This window comes from Takifugu flavidus, chromosome 5 (assembly GCF_003711565.1).
Source record: "Takifugu flavidus isolate HTHZ2018 chromosome 5, ASM371156v2, whole genome shotgun sequence".
Classification (NCBI taxonomy): Eukaryota; Metazoa; Chordata; class Actinopteri; order Tetraodontiformes; family Tetraodontidae; genus Takifugu; species Takifugu flavidus.
Genome location: NC_079524.1, coordinates 7,229,933 through 7,249,011, shown reverse-complemented (window position 1 = coordinate 7,249,011; position 19,079 = coordinate 7,229,933). Strand labels below are relative to the sequence as shown.

The following is a 19,079-nucleotide window of genomic DNA, read 5'->3' as shown; positions in this document are numbered from 1 at the left end:
GGTCTTTTTCACGTGCGTTCATTAAAAATCGACCTTGTCTAAGTCAGCCGAGTGTCAACTTGCTCCTGACAGAGATGTGTTTTGAACAGTTTGAAGATCTTCACCATTATTCCAAACAGAAGAGGGTGGGGGCCGCATGATGGGGGCTATAAAGCTCCCTAATGCTCCGTGTACTGTAGGTCTATTCATAAATGCAAATGCAATAATGGGAAAAAGAGACTTTATATCAGTTTCTCTATGCACATATCAATGTGTTTGCTGCACTGTGCGTGCGCGCGCGTGCATGTGTGTGTGTGTGGGTGGGAAGTAGTAACACTATTGCAAACAGTCCAAATCTATTTATATGCAAATTAGATTTTGGTTAAACGGGTGGGGGCTCCTCACGGGTTGAGTCTCTTGGTGAAACCGAGCTGGTCATAAATTATCCAAGTAAGGCGTGAATCTATCTATCTTTGAAACAACAATCTTCAATGGGAGTGTAATTGAGGTAAATATTAGGTTAGAGTCCCCGCAGAGATGGAGCTAATTGGACCGGATGATTGTGAACGAGTGGAGATGGACAGTTCCCGCGTGTGTGAGGCTGCAGCTCACACGCCATCAAACGGTCATCAAACGTATGCATGTGTACATCAGTCTGGGTCCTGAAATGAAGGGTTCTGATAACATCCTGGCAGAGGAAACACATTTATTTAACAGCTTATCCATCTCCTAATTAAAGCACCCTCGCTGCCTTGACTAGATGGAGTTTCTGCACCACTGCCGTTTCAGGGTGTGTGTGTTTGGGGGGGGGGGGGGGGGGGGACGATACCTGGTACGCTGGGGTCACATGGGCGGAAGACTTTAGCCCGCGGCGCTGCAGACAGGAAGCAGCTCTGGCGCATCTTGGCTCCTTCGCTCCGAGGTTGAGGACAGGAACGACTGCCTTTATCGAATGTTTGGCTCAGATTATAAGAGTTGGGAGGAGGAGAGTCCTGGGGAGAGGAGAGGAGAGGAGAGGAGAGGAGAGGAGAGGAGAGGAGAGGAGAGGAGAGGAGAGGAGGGGGGGGGAGGGGAGGGGAGAGGGGAGGGGAGGAGAGGAGAGAGGAGAGGAGAGGAGAGGAGGAGGAGAGGAGAGGAGAGGAGAGGAGAGGAGAGGAGAGGAGAGAGAGGAGGAGAGGAGAGGAGAGGAGAGAGAGAGAGGAGAGGAGAGGAGAGGAGAGGAGAGGAGAGGAGAGGAGAGGAGAGGAGAGGAGCATGTGTTAGCCTGGTCAACTGCGAGGAAAGGAAACATCTGGATCGCTCTGGGTCAGGTATCGCCAGGTATCGCCAGGTATCGTCAGGTATCAGTCTGTCAGGCTCTTGTGACCTGTGTACTGAGCACCTCAGTGAAAGAACATGAGCACGTGAGGACAAGGACACGCAGGACACGTCCCACCATCTACATGCTAATGAGGAAGAACACACACGTACACAGATGTGTCACAGCTGTCATCGGAGCAGGGATCCAAACACGAGCGTCACGTCAAAGGTGATTTCAAATAAAGAGACTCTCTAATCAGGCGATTAATGAACTGGTAATTATCCACAGCTGAGTGACAGCTTAGCTGATAAGAACTGGGACTGATCCCAGTTTAGATGGTGACTGTGAGAAATGACGCGCCATCACTGGGGAGGAATCTGGAAATCGTCCCTCTTTGTTGGGTCCGTGAATAATTGATGCCCAAAGCCGATTGAGGCCTCTCGATCCATTTGTCCCGAACGCGGAAAAGCTGCCGCTCAACCTCAAACCCTCATTTTGTGACGCTGCTTCCTCCCGGGGTGGTGGTCCCACCCTTTAATCACAGCCAACCGCCTCCGTTTAGCTTTTCATTACAGATGCGGGGGGGGGAGACATGTGTGAGACAAACACATGCGTGAAAACATGGCTTTACACACACACACACACAACACACACACACACCTCGGCATGATTGTGCGATAGAACAAATGGAGTTTCTGCAGTGCTGCCCTGTGGTGGATTTTGAACACACACACACCCACACACACACACACAGAGGCATGCGTACACACACACACACACACACACACACACCATTATATGTCATAAATTTAATGGTGCAGAGCCGTCATTCACATCTTCAGCCCCACACACACATTGATACACACACACGCGTGCGAACAAACACACACCTGTCACACCTGCGGTCCGTAATTACACCTGAATACCTGAACATGGAGCAGACTGCTGCTCCCAGCAGCACTTATCATCTATTGACAGCACTCATGCTGTCTTTAATTACTCACTCTTGACATTTAGGCAGCTCGATACTCATCCTCACACACACGCACACACACACACAGACACACACACACACACACACACACACACACACACACACACACACAGACACAGTACACCTAAAGAATGCTTTTGTTTGCTAGCTAAGACACATGTGACGAGCAGGACATTGGAAATCTGATGATTAACGAAATGACCATTTAAACAATTACTGTTCAAAGAAAGATCGAAGGCCAAAGGGACGATTCACAAAGCTACAAACAATGAAAGCAACTACCAGGGAGCTGCTAAACGATGTGCAAACCGAGAGGCAACACTGCAGCCCATGATTCTGAGTGGTCAGTTGCTGTGGACAGTAGCCTCCCAGAAGAGACCAGATCCTCTAAATATTCCAGTGCCGATACTTTCCCTCAGAGCTCATTCGTGGCTGCAGCGTGACCAAGAGAGGCGCCTCGGTTTCATTTTCAGATGTTTCTCTGCACTTGGACCGTCACACTCCGACTCTCCCGGTCGGAATCCTCGCTAACGCTCCTCCTCTGATCTCCTGCTTGCCCTTCTGTTAAATAAACAACAGCAACTTACTGTTTGCGGCTCGTTTTAGGAAAAAGGGAGCGTTTGTTTGCCTGTTTTCCTTGCAGGAGCTGGCTGTCTGTGTCACCCGGTGTCATAAGCGCAGCTGGCGTCCCATCATGGAGCTTGATAACCATCTGTCTGATTTTAGCGGAGGAGGTGCGGCTGATGTCCTGAGGCTTTAATGAGGTTTTAGACAGGTCTTCAATATCGATGGAAAGGCAGAAGGAGACCATATGGGTCCCATTCGCCTCCTATTTGCAGCTTATAGGCAGCAGTTAGTTTAACAATTTGCTGACAGTTACAGTTTTCTGCTGCATTTTATTGCCGTGCATGTTGTGCTCACTCTGTTATTTCATTTGTTCCTTGCTTTATTCTTTATTATCAATCCTCCATCTGTTCCTATTTCCATATTCCTGGTCATCACTCCCGATGCCTACTTACTTCCTTAGTTTCTATTTATCAGTCTCTTTATATTTAACCCAACTTTGAGCACTTTCAGCTGTTTTCCTGGACACCAGAGCTTCCTGGTCCCTCTAAAGACGTTCAGTGGAGTTTGACGCCAGAGTGTCCAGGCTCTGAGGACCGGTCCAAGTCCAGAACCTCCTCAGACCCTCCTCAGGTCCCAGTCGGCTGCTGCTGGGAGGCTGCTCGCCTCTTAAAACATCACCTGCTGTACGACAGCTGTCCAAAACCAAACACATGAGTCCCACAGCTGCTGAGCAACACCCATACCGGCTTACATCTGTATATGAGCACACACACACACACACACACACACACGTGCGTAAGAGAACATATACACAGCTGCCTGTCCCAGATGTTGCCAACACCGTGTTTGGAAAACACTGTTGCAGGTCCAAAGAGGGCAAAAGCTAGGAATCAAACCCATGGATTTAAAAGTTGGAGAGATCAAACCGTTTAAAAAGGTTCAAATCGCTCACGTTGTCGAGCCGGAACAACCGTTTGATTTATTCAGACTAAAGTTGTTTGTGGAGTTTTTGGTTTGCATTTTTCATCCCGGTGTTAAAAGAGGACAACAGCGCGTGGGTGTTTCCTTTCAAGAGAAAAAAAAACCCAAATAAGTTTCAAGTTTCCTCCTTCACTTTTAACACTTTATTCAAATCAGTTTTCTCCCTCTGCGCTTCATCCTCGTGGACAGTCAGCGATGGCGGAGATGATTTGTGGACCTCTGGAACCTCCCGTATTTCTCTCTCTCTTCCATTTCAGTCCTTCCTGTGGATTATTCAGAAAATGAAGTTGCGGCAGGTCACGACGCGGCTCCTGTGGGTAAAAGCCCTGTAAATGTTATACAGTAACGCTTCGTACTGCGAGCTAATGAAGCGTGCGGTGGGCGCGGACCCTCCCCTGGCGTACGGAAGCCTTTTATTTTAAGTCACAGGCTGTTTTTGAGGAGGTGCCGTTTTTCTCTTGACTTGTTTTACAACAGCAAGACAGCAGGGAGGTAACAATAACCGGAACGGCGCAGCGAGACACCACGAGGAGGAAAGTGACAGCAAGAGTAACGTTGTGATCTTTTCCTCCGAGCAACGACGCCAGGATCAGCCACACATCACAAAGTCTGAAAGTGCCACGCAGCCACATTCTCCATCTGCTCCGTAATGCGCGTCTTAAAGCGCTCCTTCATTTCTCCGACGCTCCCCTTCCACATACTACGTGTGATTTCACTCATCCATTTACTTTACTGCCTTCTCCGCTCCCGTATGGCGTCTCTGCAAATCTATCTGGAACGCTTTGCTAATGCTAGCATAGCTTAGCGTCGTGATGATTTCATTCGACGCAGCTCGGCAGACAGGCCTCCGTTTTACTTAAGGCCAGAGATTTAGATAAGTGAAACCTAAATGGCGAATCAGAAATGACCGTCTGACCTTTGCCAGAACTGTTCTTTAACTTTGCACGTTAACTTTTACCTCCTCACGGCTATAGACATCATTTTGAGCATTAATCACGGGCATGAGAGAGCGGATTTGAGTCATTTTCTATTCCAATCAGTCGCCGCTCTTCAGGCTCCAATTTTCTGTCATATATTTAATGAGAAAGCTTTTTTTCTTCTGAGCACCACTGACAGGAACGTCCATCCAGTGAGCGGCGGGAGTCAAAAAGTCCGGGTTAACGAGGATGTAGATGGAGGAAAACCAGTTCAGACAACAGTTTAAACCAGTCCCCGAGTTATGCGCCTGAAAATGTTGTTTAATGTTGTTCATTCTCTTTCACCTCCCACTTTTGCGTCTGCGCCACAGGTTCTGCTGCGCTAACAGGTGAGCTAACAGGTGAGCCTGAAACACACACGATCAGCTCTGCTGGGGAGGACCAACGTTCCTCATTGGTCTTCAGGTGGAAGAGATCATCAAACCCTCACGCAGGGGCAAAAACTGCCCCTGCACGTCTTAAAAGCTGATGAAGGATGCGTTATGAAGACGAGCGGGTGTGCACGGAGGCACTCGGCAACACCGACGCACGAGGAAACCGACTGACTCGCCTGCTCAAAATCAATACGCCGCTCGTCCTTTCCTTTTGTTTTGGGTTTGCCGCCGTGAGCCGAAGGGGAAGAGAGCGGGCAGGAGGGGCGGCGGCAGACGGGAATGAAAGAAAATTGCTGTAAGAAGCTTTTGTCAGGAAGACTAGTCAATATGGCTACTGGCCATGACAGCTCCACTCCTCTGTTCCACCTCTCCTTTCCTGAAATCCATCCATCACGTGTATGAATTGTTCGGGCGAATATTGGCGGGACTGTTGCTGTCTGGAGCCTCGGGCTGGAGGTGTCGCTAAGTACCCCCGCCGCTCGCCTCGCCCGGTCACTTCCGTGAGCGTCGGCGGGCCTCCTCTGGGTCCGCCGGGCGCCTCCGTGAGCACATTAGCATGGCACGATATTTGTGCAGCGTATGCGGAGGAAGGGTTTCATAAATATGTGCGTACCTTCATTTGCGCGGCTCCCTTCACTCTTTGCAAGTCTCTCAGGGCCTCGCCTCATCATCATTACCCTGACAGCTGACAGTAAAATCCATACCCGATCCATAACCCCATTTTCCCATTTTGTTGCATTCTTTCATCAGCCGACTCCCTCGTCTCCCCTAAATACAGGCTGCGCCGCAACACGCCATTAGCTGTCCGCGGCTACGGCATAAAAACGCAATGAAACACGCCGGCAAAAAGTCAATAGGTGACAAATCCTGAACCACTGCACCCCCCCACCCTCCTCCGATGGTTACATCATTACCTTCACCCTCTGTGACTCAAATGCTTTTAATTTAGCAATAATTTCTCTGGAGAGACGCTAATGGCTCATTTCTTACTCCAGTCCTCAAAGCTGAGCTTTCTTTATCACTTTTATTGGAGACATCCCTCAATCTCACCCTGCTCTCTCACAAAAGTGCCATTGTTGCAGTTTGGCCAGGGCTGCTCCCAAGTTTGATGAATGTATGTTTAGCAAACACTGTAATTATCACAAGCAGAGCTAATAGGACAGATAATTACACATTATACACGGAGGCTCTCTCCCATCGTCTTTGTCCTTCCTTCACTCCCTCCCACTGCTTCTTCCATCCACTTGCGTCTCCTCTTTGTCTCCCTTAAGCCTGCCGTGTGTGGCGTCTGCTCCTGAGAGCGTCGTGGCGGTTTTCCGCTGCTAATTGACGTTAATGGGGTTTGAATCAGGGCTTCGAATGAAATAAACCATAGAATAGATCAGATTTTCCGCAGTAGATTACATTTATCTTGATAAAACTAAACCCAACCAAAGACAAAACCAGAGCCGGCTCCTCGCATCATTCCAGGTGACATGATAGGATCTGCAGAACAGAAATATCAGGGCTTTTCTTTGCATGAGTCAGCCACTCAGCACCACCGCCTGTGATTTACTGTCGCTGTGGAGTGCAGCATTAGCAATGCTGCTATCAGAACTGTAGGAAAGGAAAGCAACGCATGTCGGCGCAGTAATGGAAATGATTGCATTACCTCTGTCAGCGCGTAGGAAGCTGTTGTCAGGTGCATGCAGTCAGCGGGGACTGCAATGAACGCGCATTTTAATTGTGTCCGTCCGTTTCCGTCAAAGCAAAGCAATGGCAGAGGAAAGGCGAGCGTTGTTGATGGATTGGTGGAGCAGATAATAGCACAGATGAAGTCGAAGCTGACTTGCAGGGACATTATTGCTCACTTCCATCTCTTCCAAGAGTCGCAGACGTGAAGCAGCCCGGCTGGAGTTCATCATTCTGAGCCACAGGAAATAAATACAAATGCAAAACCAACCTACTGACACGACCACGTTGCTAACTTACTCTTCCAAAGCAGCAACTTAGCAACACGATGCAGCTCGGTGAGAGATCATCAAACTGGGTTCTAAAACAAATTTAGCTCATTGACGACAGTGGGAAGCCCTTGGGAACACATCACAATTGAACCGGTGCCCTTGCCATTGATTCCACCCTCAATTTCCCTGAGTATAACAATAACCATCAGGACCTCTATTAATCTCAGCATCATTGGCAAGAGAATCGACCTGGATGACAAATGGCAGAAACCTATTAGCAAAAACTGATTGACAGACAAAAGGGCGCGGGGCCTCCCTCCAGCTGCTAAAAGGACGGGGAAATATTTCATCCATCCCTACGACAGAGAAATTCCAGAGCCTCGGGGTGAGACGCGGGCACAAATTTAATTCTACAGTCTCGCAGCTCTGCCTGGGGGAGACCGGTGACCTCCAGAACAGAGGGGGTCATCGTTAGGACGGTGGAGAGGAGGGAACCTGAGGTGGGAGACGGTGGGTGGGGGGGAGCAAAACAAGGAAGTACAGAGGAATGAAAAGGAAATTCATATTTAACGTTGCTAAAGGAGAGAAGATAAGAGCTGTGATGTGTCTGGGCTGAACGTTCTTTCCACCCCCATCAGATCCACAACTGTGGCGTCTGATTTACATGATAGGAAAAGGACGTTTCTTAGATTTAACACCACAGACGACAACGGGATCACGAGTGGAGACACGGTGGACAGAAGACACGTCTGAACCTCCTCAGAATGTCAGCGTTTGATGCTCGATGCTGCTTTGAAGCCAAACTGCAGAAGACAAAAAAGGCTCAATATGAAGGGGTGAAGTTGTGTTTGGTGTCTTTTCTCCTTCTTTGTTCCTCCTCCCTCCTCACCATCACAACCGTTTCCCGATCAGACATTTAATATCCGCCCCGAGAGGGAGGGGGGCGTTTCCAAGGATACAGCCTTGGCCACGGCACTGCATGTGGCTAACTGATAGAGCTCAGAGATCCCCGGGTGGTTTTTTTATTAAGTGGTCATAAAGGGAACTCTGTGTGGAGCCATTTCAAAAGGCCCCAGTTATTCCCGGCGGAGCGTTCTGCGGACACACGGGAAAATAGGGAATTGCGCGGTGGACAGAAATATGGAGGTAATAGATCATTTCTCTCCGTTTTCTGCTCTGTTATCAAGTCCAACTCTTGTCACTCGGCGTCATTGCTAATGCTGCTCTCAGCCTGAGGAGGGGAGCGCAGCAGCGTGCGCCGGACGGCGCCGCCGGCTGCTTCGCTGCACCTCTGCTCTACCAAAACTCTGCTGCGATTAGGACCAATTATGTCGGTGGGAACACAAAACCACATTGCAAGTTGCGCCTGCGGTAAGCGAGCTAAGTTAAAGCCATTACAAAGACATTTACTGGCCTGTGTGTGAGGGAACGTCGCCGCTCCGCCGCCTAAAATCTACATGAGCCTATTCGTCAAATGCTTTTCCACAGAGATGCCAGCACGTCTCACCCACACCGCTCCTAACGGGGACATGTCCTCCTCCTCAACACTAGGTGGTGACATGAGTCTTTCAGGGGGTTGCTACAGCCCCTTTCCCGCCTGATCGACACACAATAAACAACTAGAGTCAAGCGGCAGAGCGGCATCTTGAACAGCAACCAGATGGATAATCGCAGATAAGATGCACACGGTCCCTCAGGGTCTTCGTCTTCCGCTCGCTTTTTTGAATATTCTGGTTCTGGGATCGTGCTTCAGTGTGGAGGTGTTGCAGCATCCACACGTGCGTTCAATTCTGATTTAAGGAGTATACATGCTGGATAAAGTCGATTCTCAATCGGTGTCTTAGTGGAATACGAAAAGCTCTGATATCAGTTGGACTAGCAGCACTTCAGTTGTCCAGTTATAGTTGGAATAAGGCAATAATTTGCTTTCCAAGCTTTTGGGAAGGCAGAGGCACAACACACGATGGAACTTGTGGCTCCATATTTCCTGTTAGCAATAAACATCAGCATTTCTCAGACTGCAGAAGCATTTTTTACCAGCTGGAGGCTTCTCAGAGAATTTCAGCCACACTGATAACAGCGAATGACTCAAAGCAACTAATGTGTGGACTCAACATGGGCCCTCCTCCATGTGCGCTAAAGGACAGAGGCTGCTGCTCGGAGCACTCCAAGAGTCCTCACAGCCCAGCTAGAGGCCAAAAAACTGCCATCCGGGGAGTTGACATCATCAGCTGAACTACTCCTGAGCAGTGCAGGACCAAACAGAGACCTTGATTTTGTCTGAATTAAATATATTGACCCAGCCGAGCGCCGTCCCTTTAACCCCAATGGTACGCTCCAGTGCGCCTCTGTGGCCCACGAAAGAAACAAGTCCCTTGTCTCAAGCTATTAAAAGCCATTTGTAACTTGGACAAGTGCTGTTTTTGAGGCGTGATGAGCTCTAAAACCTGGCTGACCTAAACCTAGCACGTCCTCATCAAGAGCCAGGAGCAAAATTAAGACAAACTAATATCTGGATTAACACGAGAGTCAAAACAGTCTGCACGCTCAAGGTGCAGAAGTGCATATGAACCACCTACTTATACCCCCCACACCACCACCAAGACGTGGGGATAACAAATAGAGTTCTGAATATAATACCTGTCTAATCTAGTAGTAATCTGCCAACATGCCCTTGAATGTTTTTGATCAGAGATAAACATGCATAGCTATTTCAGAAAAGCTGATGATCTTCAATAACAGGCGAGAGCGTGGTGATACCCATATTTCTGGTTTCCTTTTGATAAACGCAGCATCTTTACGTGTGAATCTAGCGAGAGGCTCTGATGAGGCAGGTGGCATCAGGAACTGTGTCATTATGCCGCAGGCAGTTAAAGGTAATGAAGGCAGATATTCTGGTCTGTTGTTGCACGATCATCCGAAAACACACCCGCGAATTAATGAAGGAGCTGGGGGACGGCTGATAAGTTTATACTGCGGCGCAGCAGGGACGGGCGGGGTGGGCCAGAGCGGGCTGAAACCAGCAGTGAATCCATTAGAGATGTGGCAGCTTGGTGAACCACAGTACCCTCAGGTGCGCCGCCTGGGCCGCACCTTCCATCTGCCCTCGCTTTAAGACCTTTCACAGGTTCTGGACATGTCCAGATCACAGCGAAATCACGCCTCTGACAGCTGTAAGACAGAAGGAGAGACGGCTGCAACCATTCATACGCCAGGACAATAAAATCCCAGTCACCAACACATCCATCGCAGACGCGTTTGCCAGTTCCAGGGCCTTGCTGGCCCAGTTCTGTTAGTGGAGGGGAAGAAAAATACCTGCTGTGATGTTCTTCTGAGGGTGTCAGTTAACATTAGCATCATATGTGCTGCGGGGAACACGGAAAACAAGTGGCGGTGCAGGAGTGCAGCGAGAGTGCTGACAGATATCGAGTTTTCCCAACCGTCACGTCTCCAAACGCAGCACCGGTTGGCTTATATCTATGTTGTGCTGTGTTTGCTATCACACACAGCCTGTGCGTTAATCACGCTAAAGAGCGAAGCCCAGCGACAATCATACTTCAACTCTCGGCATTGATTCAACCTTTAAAACTGACCTGGAGAAACGACACAGTGGCTTCAGTTGTCGTCTCCCTGTCAGCAGAGGGAAAAGTCGCTTTAAGGGAGCAGCTCTGGTCAGGAAATCACCATCGACCCAACACAATGCTAGCAGTGGAAATGAGGAGAACTATTTAAATCCGGGAACAGCAGAACGGCCGGGAACAGCGGAAGCAGAAGGGCCGGGAAAGAGCAGGGACCTTACTTTGGCCTCTAGCCGTAGACGTTCCGTGGCTGATCTGAAGACCGCTGTGCGCTGCTTTTTGTAGTTTTCCTCCATCTTCTTTTCTGCCTGAACCCACACACACATTTTTAAATACAATGTCGACAACTAACGGCGGGACGCTGTACTGATGGTTGTCCTTACTTCATACTGTGCTGGACCTGGGCTTTTCAACAGCTCCTTGTTGTAGATGAAGTCCCGCTGGACTGTGGAGCCGAAGCCTCCCTTTCTGCTCCGCGCGAAAAAGGCCTGTTTGAAACTTAGCTGGGCTAAACCCCGCTCGAACAGATCGTAGGACCCTGGACCTGAACACAACAGTGTGAGAACACTCACGCTGATGCTCAAAGGATCCTGCACAAACACACACACACACTGTTTCTCCCTCTGACCTGGTGAGGAGCGTTTTTCATGCTTCTGGCTGAAGCGGGAGGCTCTGACGCCGAACGGGATGCTTTTCGCCCCTGACGCCTTCTTCAGAAGCTCCAGCGCACAGCGCGGGTCATTATACGTTCCAACAGGGGGCGACACCTCCTTCGTCTGGCTAAATCTCTGAAGAAGAGAGAAAAAAGGGGATTCAGAGAAAAATAGAAGGAAACGAGGAGAATTTGAAGAAAAGGAAAAACGCTTCCCAAAAGGGGGCCAGATACGGTTTTAATTTCAAAAACTGGACAGAAGTGCTGAGAGATATACTGAATGCGTGTGTATTTATGTGCTGCGGCGGAGCGGCGAGCCTCTCCCCTGACACACAGATATGTGCACTTTGCATGTTTCATCTCACCACCCTCGGAGCAGGAAGGGGCCGGTGCACAAAGCTGAGAGTTCTGCTCAGGAGACACTGATAAAAGATCATCTGCTCGTGGGAAGAGAAGCGCTTCAGCTGGAGGCCGAGAGATCTTCTGAGAGGCCTGAGCTGTTCGCTGGCGGTCGCTGTGGTGGCACGCGCCTGTTTCTTCTGTTTACTTCATAACTCGAGCTTTCTTTCAATGAACCACCTCAGTCAGCGTTTTCTTTCTTTCCGATGGATAGACAGGTGATCACCAGGACTCGATCAATGAGAGACAGGGCCCAACAGCCACGGCTCGAGACCGTCCAATGAGGACAGATGGCCAACTGTCTGGTTAGTGTGCAGCGGCTTCAGAATGAGCATGAACGTGGTATAAACACTTTGGAACAATAGCATCCTGATTTGTCAATCATATGAATGAAACCGTAAGCTAGCCGTGCTGTAGCATTCCTAAATATTAATACTTTGCAGTCTGCATGCATCACTGACAACAATAATATAGATATGTTGGACTTTGCTGATGACAACTGGCCTATAGTTTACACACAGAAAGGCCTGAATGTAATAACCATTTTTATATATGATTATACACTGAATTATCACTATCACTAGTGTTCTTGCACTTATTGTGCGTGCCTGTAACACACATGCACGAGGCTGAGCTACAAAGGGCTTTGTAGTCTCCTGTTCTCTTGAGATGCCATAAAATCAAGAATGAGTCTTGCGTGAACTGAAATTTGCAATACAGATTTAAAACTGAGATGAGAAACAGACGAGCGTTACGCCCTGAATCCATGTCGGGATCAAAGGAAAATAGACTGCTGTCACATACACGCGCGCTGAAACGTCATGCTGAGGAATTTGTGTGTGGAAATGAGGACGAGAGGGGAAGAAAGGAGAAAGCTTGAGGTTTCCAGCTCCCCCCCCCCCCCCCCCCCCTTGTTTCATGGTAACAGTGTGAGATGGACACTGGCTCACAGGAAGAGGAAGATCTAAGACAACTGTCATTCCCAGTTCGTCTTCAGAGATGAGTGGCACACACACACACACACACACGCACACACACACACCACACACACACACACACACACACACACACACACACGTGACTGTGACAACACAGTATCAACGCAGCAAACAGCATGTGGCCATGGAAATTAGGTCAGAACTGGCTATCACCCCCCCAACACACTCAGAACTCCCCAATCTCGCACTTGTTATCACAAAGAAACAAGCTAGGTGTAAATCCGCTGTGCGTCCACGCACGCCGGCATGATGTTGCTCCGTGTCTGAGCGATGATTTAATCAGCGCTCAGATGGTTCCACAGGAGTAAATCTGCAGAGCGTGGCGGCGCCACAGAGGACTCGGGTTATTCCTGAGACACAACGCTCCATTTTTCGTCTCCTCTCCTTTGAGCCTCCCAATCAACTTGTTTTCGCCACCGTCGGCAGGAACCCTTTCCTCCCTGCGCATCAATTAAACAAAAAACAGCCCACTTAAGCGCCTTGGATCTTAAGTAGAGGTGCACAGTCTGTATTTAAGTATCACAGACGGTGTTAAAGAAGTCCCGTATCTCCTGCCTGGTTACGATAGTGCTGCTGATCTCAGCGAGGCTACAGATCTGTGACCACTGAAGGGCAAATCAAAGAAAGTGTCACCATCCCATCCCAGGTTTGGAGGCCTTGCTGGCTGCAGGTGGAGCGAGCTGCTGATTCACGCACCTCCGCCTGAGAGAGGAACGGACCTCGGCAATCCTGAGGCTCAAACTGTCTTCTGATGTCATACTGGCCTGGACCAGGAACCCCCTGTGTGGAAGCAGACACGTTTACATCAAGATGGGTTTTAGAGAGGACAGTTTGGTATGTAAGCATCGACAGATCAAAGGAAGCCCGCTTCACGTTTTAAATACATACATACATGCATGATAGGGATTTTTTTTCACACAGAAGAGAAACGAGCACATTCAGTGCCAACTGCCCCCAGCAAGATCCACAAGACGGACCTCCGCTGGAATCAAGAGCGGCTCTGACCTAATCGATCTTTCAGCTTGGCGAGAGGTCAGCTCAGAGTTTAACGCGGGTCTGAAAGACGTTTCAGATTGCAAATGTATGCCGGCGATGTCAGATGCTTCAGTTCGCAGCTTCCTTTGAGCTGCACATCAAATCCAAGTTATGCATACAGATGTGGGGTCTTTGGGAGATTAATAACCCCTTTTTTCGTCTCCTTTTGTGGCGGGATGAGCGGGGTCGGACTGATTTTCTATAGGAGTTCATGGGCACTGTTGAAGTTCACACAGAATTTCCACCTGAAATCTGCCTTTGAAACCAGGCTAGACTGAGCTTCAGCAACAACAATATCTCCAGGCACATTTTCCCAAGATGAGATGCACAATAGCCCTAATTCCAACATAATTAAGCGCAAACACACATACACATGTAATCAAGCCATTCAGAATTTGCATTTTGTTCAAACATTATGGTTCAAACGTCACCATAATCCTGCATTAGACATCTGTGCCGAGTTGTTTCCCCTGATTTTCACCCTATAGCAGCAGCCCTTTTCTCAGAATAATGCGCGAAAAACATTACATAATTAGGTTCACCGGAAAATCGTATTTTAAAAGTGAACTCTCGGTGAACCTACAGGTTATTCACAGCCATTCCACTGGTGCAGGATGTTCTTGATTGAGGAGACTGTCAGAACGCTTACGTAATGTTAACATTCTTAAAACACAATCTCGCAGGACAACAGCAGCTCCAAACGTCTGGAGGAGAAGGCATCAGGCTACATTGTGTCCTTATAGCTATAGGGGGTCTCTATAGTCTATAGGGTGACCCCAGCGCCCCTCGGAGGCTCCCGCAGTTTGAGGAGGAGGAAAACTGGCAACGGAGGTGCAGAACCTCGGAGCGAGCGGAGTGAATAATGATCATGACCGTGTTAAAGTGCAATTCTCTGCTGGGGAATCTCCTGTGGCAGAGACACACGCTGCCCTAATGTGGCTGATAGGTGAACATTTACATTTGCAGCAGGCAAAGCTGGAATAGCTGCCGCAGCAACGGTGGGCCCCATAGTGCGTTATTGCAGTCATTGCCACAGGTATCGTTACTCAGTGCACGCTGTTGCATGTAGGTGTGCACGTTTGTGTTAGCCCTGTGACAAAAGCTTGTGTTCTACTGCCCCCTGTGGGTACACATTAAAATCAAGGGGGGAGGGTGATACTGTATCCTTCACCTCTGTGTATCTCTGGTGTCATTGAAACTTTGAGGGAGGGCTGTTTCTTTGCCCCCTGATGCTCCAGGACAGGTTAAACCTCTGCGTCCTCAGGCTCACCTAGTCTCCTGCTGTGGAGGCACCATTCCCGGAGTCAGAAGCCTCTACCGCCCCCCCCCGCCCCTCCACCCCCCCCGCCCCCCATCCCGTCAGCCATGGATCCGGACTAGCTTCAGGGCTGTTAGGTCATCATTGCACTTTGTAATGAGGTGACCAGCAGTAGTGCCAGTATCTCTGTCCTTATCAAAGCTAACCTGTGACTATGAAGACTGAGTCTAAGAGCTGATGCAGCTCAGACGGGACCACACACACACACACACACACACACACACACACACACTTTCAATAGTACTCACCCTCTTCTCCGCTTGTTTGGGCACCAGCTCATGGTAGCGAGGAATGAGAAGCTCGTGTCGGCCTTTCCCGTCCTTCTGAAGGTTCACATTCTGATAGTGTGTTTTAAGATTTCTTTGAAAACAGTGATAAAAACACACACAAAGAGTCCAGAACTGAATAGAACTGAACAATGCAAGAATAAAATGGGAGTACGACTAAACAGGGAGCTCATGTGATCGACATATTCGGCACGGTTTTAAGGAAGGCACCATGGATTAGCCGCCAGTGTGAACCTGTCCGTCCGTCCACCTGCCTGCCTGCCTGTCTGCCTGCCTGTCTGTCCGTCTGTCCACCTGCCTGCCTGTCCGTCCGTCCGTCCGTCCACCTGCCTGCCTGCCTGCCTGTCTGTCTGTCCGTCTGTCCACCTGCCTGCCTGCCTGTCCGTCCGTCCGTCCGTCCACCTGCCTGCCTGCCTGTTTGTCCGTCTGTCCATCCGCCTGTCTGCCAGAGAACCAGAGGGATGAAGGCACGTCTCTGTCCACCAGGTTCAAGCGTGCTATTGCACCTTAAGTCTTCTATTGATTGTGTGTGTGTGTGTGTGTGTGTGTGTGTGTGTGTGTGTGTGTGTGTGTGTGTGGTGTGTGTGTGTGTGTGTGTGTGTGTGTGTGTGTGTGTGTGTGTGTTACTTCATAAGGGGAAAGAAGCGCCGATGAGGCCACAGGTCTCACATGTGAGGGTCGTAGTGTCCTGGACCTGGACGCTCCTCCACTCTCACCACACCTCTCTTCTCTGTCTTGTTGCCAAAGTGGACACCTTTGTATTTTTCTGCAGAAACGATCTCTGACTAAGGACAGGGGATTGAGAGGACAGAGGGAAAGGATTTGAGGGTGAAAGACAGGAAGGCGAGAAAGAGGAGAGAGAAAGCAGGAGTAAGATTCTCCTCTGTGGAAACATGAAGGAAGGAAGAAGCTGGAGGAAGAGTTGATGCTTCCAGGCTGCACAGGAGAGACCTGCACCCTCTCTTATCTCTTTCAGTCTTCTGCCGTCTCCCCTCTACCCCGGGGAAATGTTTTATCCTGCACCTTAACACCTCCACTGAGGCTACGCCTGCAAACGGGCTGGCCGCTATCAACAAACCCTGCTCACACGGGCTCTGAGCTGGGTTTTTCTTCTTTTTATACTCAACCAAAAAAGTTACACAAACTCCTGTGAGGACTCAAGTCCTGGCATGGATTACAGAAATCTTTATCGTGACCGCTGGACTGGTACATGTAAAATCTTTAAATCTTGTTCAACGTTGTTGGACTATCATTGTTTTCCCCTGATGATTTTAGCTTGAATGTGATCGTTGACATGAATATGAAGACTGACAACACTTCTGCCTGTAAGTCAAAAAGCCAAATATTGGATAGGGTGAAAAGGACGTTTTTCCTGACAAGTCCTCCATTCCGTTTTAACAACGTCCCCCTGGCCAGACCGACTGTCAATTATGCGAGGCAACATTTGAATATTCACACTGGAACCTTGACAACGTTCTAACACCATGTGGTGGCTGTCTCCTCCGTCTTCCTTTGAGAAAAGGAGATGAAATGTCTGCATCTTCCTATCATCCGAGGGAGGGAAAAAAGGAGATGAGACTTTTCAGATGCTAACAGTCAAAAAAGGGGAGTGTAACTCTGCACACAGAAGAACCGCGATGGCATTTTTTTGTAAAATAAAACCAGCATTAACCACCCAGACTGAAGTAAACTGTAAAACTCTTATAAAAAAGAGAAGAAGGACCCATCGAGACCAGAATGTTGATCATCAAAATGTGCACGAATAGAGCTCAGGTTGGCGTACCACAAGTCCACGGGCTAAAATGTGGGTGCTGGTGGATGAAAGCTGGTTACAGAGAGAAGGAAGTAGGACTACAAGGACAAGAAGAGCCAGCAGGAGTGGACACTGACTGGAGCCGGCCTTTGTTTCTGCATTCTGCAGAGCCGCTCAAGGCTCCTCTGTCCTCCCCTACCCCCTCTCCTCTTCCTCTACCCAGCCAGCCCTCAGCAGGAGGGGTCCTCTTTATCAGCCTGGTTCTCCTCCTGCCTGTTAAAGGGAGTTTTTCCTACTGCTGTTGCTTGTTCGAGGGTTCAGGCTCTGTAAAGAGACTCGATCGTCACAGATTCTGCAGAAAGAATTGAAAGTGTAATTGAATTAAATCAAGAGGGAGAGTCAAAGAACCTTAAGTAGCGTGAGCTGATGGATTTGCACGATAGAAAAGGATGTTAGACCAGAATGTATGTGAGGTGGTGCGATTTAATACAATCATAAAAAAAAACTGTAACTCAGGGACGCCTTTTTGTAACTGATTTTGGTTTGGGTTTTAAATAAATGAAGTGTGAATCAGCGCTAAGACGGGTGTGAAACGCCGACTCGCTACTGCTGCACATTAGTCTCAGTATCAGCCAATACAATAACCAAATTGTTCTGTCGATACAGATGAATGTGTGTCCCTCGGGAACATGCCTGGCTGATTCCTCCCTCACGTTTCATCATTCAAAGGCAGCCTAGGCCACTCTGAACTCGCGACCTCACACAAACACTTAATTCTGCCTCTCCAGACTGTTGAACCCAACCCGGGGAGCGTTTGAGCTTAAAGAAATGAGCGTCTCAGATGAAAAGACGGACGCAGGGCGGAAACAGAGGCTGAACTTTCAAAGGGAGTCACAGAAGTTGAGTGGGGAGGGAAGAGGAGCTGCGAATGGATGCGCCGCTGATGGTCTTAAATCACAGTGGGCCTCTGTGCCTGTGTTGACACAACCTTCGCCAGCACTCAAGGACGCCACTGACTTGATATCGCCCGATGAAAAATGACTTAATTGAGACACAGGCCAGCAGGAGTGAGCATTATTTTAAGTGATTATTGCCATATAGCTTGAAGAATAATTACTAATGGGTTTTGTTGATGGCATATCAAATGAATGGACATTGGCGTGTTGGATTTTTTTTTTTTTTAATTGGACCTGCATTCATTAGGTGCGTTAATGAGTTTTTAGATAAATGACTGGCTTTGTTGGTGAGGCAGGATCGGGGAGGAGGCGTCTACCTAATGGACTTTCCCTCGCAGACAGAGGAGGTGCACACAGATGTTGCCTCTGAGAAAGGCACAAGCACAAATGGACATGGGGGGAGTACATATGCTCACCAGCAGGGGGCGGTAATAGGCTGGTCCCAGGGTGGTATCGTAGGTCGGAGGTTGTTGCTTCCTGAGCACCCCCAGGGCGTCCTCCTCGTAGCCACAGGCCTGACCCGGGAAAGGAATGGATGGGATGTCTGACTGGTGGAGCGGGCGGAAGGCTTTACCCTGCAGAAACCAAGAAGTCACAGTTTGGAAAAGGAGTGCAAACTCTTCCAACTCTAAGATCTGGTGCAACGTTGTTGAAAGGTTTTCTGCCACTGCTGAGAGAGCCTTGTCTGCCATTTTCAACACATCCACAAAACATTCGTCGTGCCAAATGTGGAACGCGCCACAAGGATCTGTTTTATTTCCCTTTGATGAGTAGAACGTGTTTTTTTTATGATCGCCATCCATCCTCTGGACGCCGAACCTAAAACAGCGAGGGGATTCTTTTGCAAGAAAAAAGAAAGAACAAACAAACACATGGCTGTTTCCAGGCATCAAGCCAACGGTGGAAGAGCTGTCCCCAATACAATCAGGCCCAACGCTGCCACTGGTACAACTACTGAGACAGCGATACATAAACCAGCCCACTCAAC

The 19,079-nt window shown here is 49.0% G+C and overlaps 1 protein-coding gene across 6 annotated transcripts in view; it reads right to left on the bottom strand.

The window, feature by feature from the left end:
• Positions 1-19,079, bottom strand: part of stpg2 (sperm-tail PG-rich repeat containing 2) — a 33,751-nt gene that overhangs the window by 11,548 nt on the left and 3,124 nt on the right. For all 6 annotated transcript variants that reach the window (XR_008950566.1, XM_057032877.1, XM_057032878.1 and 3 more), the window contains exons 4-11: positions 18,508-18,666; positions 16,052-16,167; positions 15,344-15,455; positions 13,439-13,522; positions 11,322-11,481; positions 11,077-11,237; positions 10,915-11,001; positions 809-971 (exon numbers count right to left, since the gene is read on the bottom strand). Coding sequence is in view for 5 of the 6 variants with exons in the window: in XM_057032877.1 (XP_056888857.1) it covers positions 809-971; positions 10,915-11,001; positions 11,077-11,237; positions 11,322-11,481; positions 13,439-13,522; positions 15,344-15,455; positions 16,052-16,167; positions 18,508-18,666 (1,042 nt within the window). In the remaining variant the exon portion in view is untranslated. The remainder of the gene's footprint in view (positions 1-808; positions 972-10,914; positions 11,002-11,076; positions 11,238-11,321; positions 11,482-13,438; positions 13,523-15,343; positions 15,456-16,051; positions 16,168-18,507; positions 18,667-19,079) is intronic.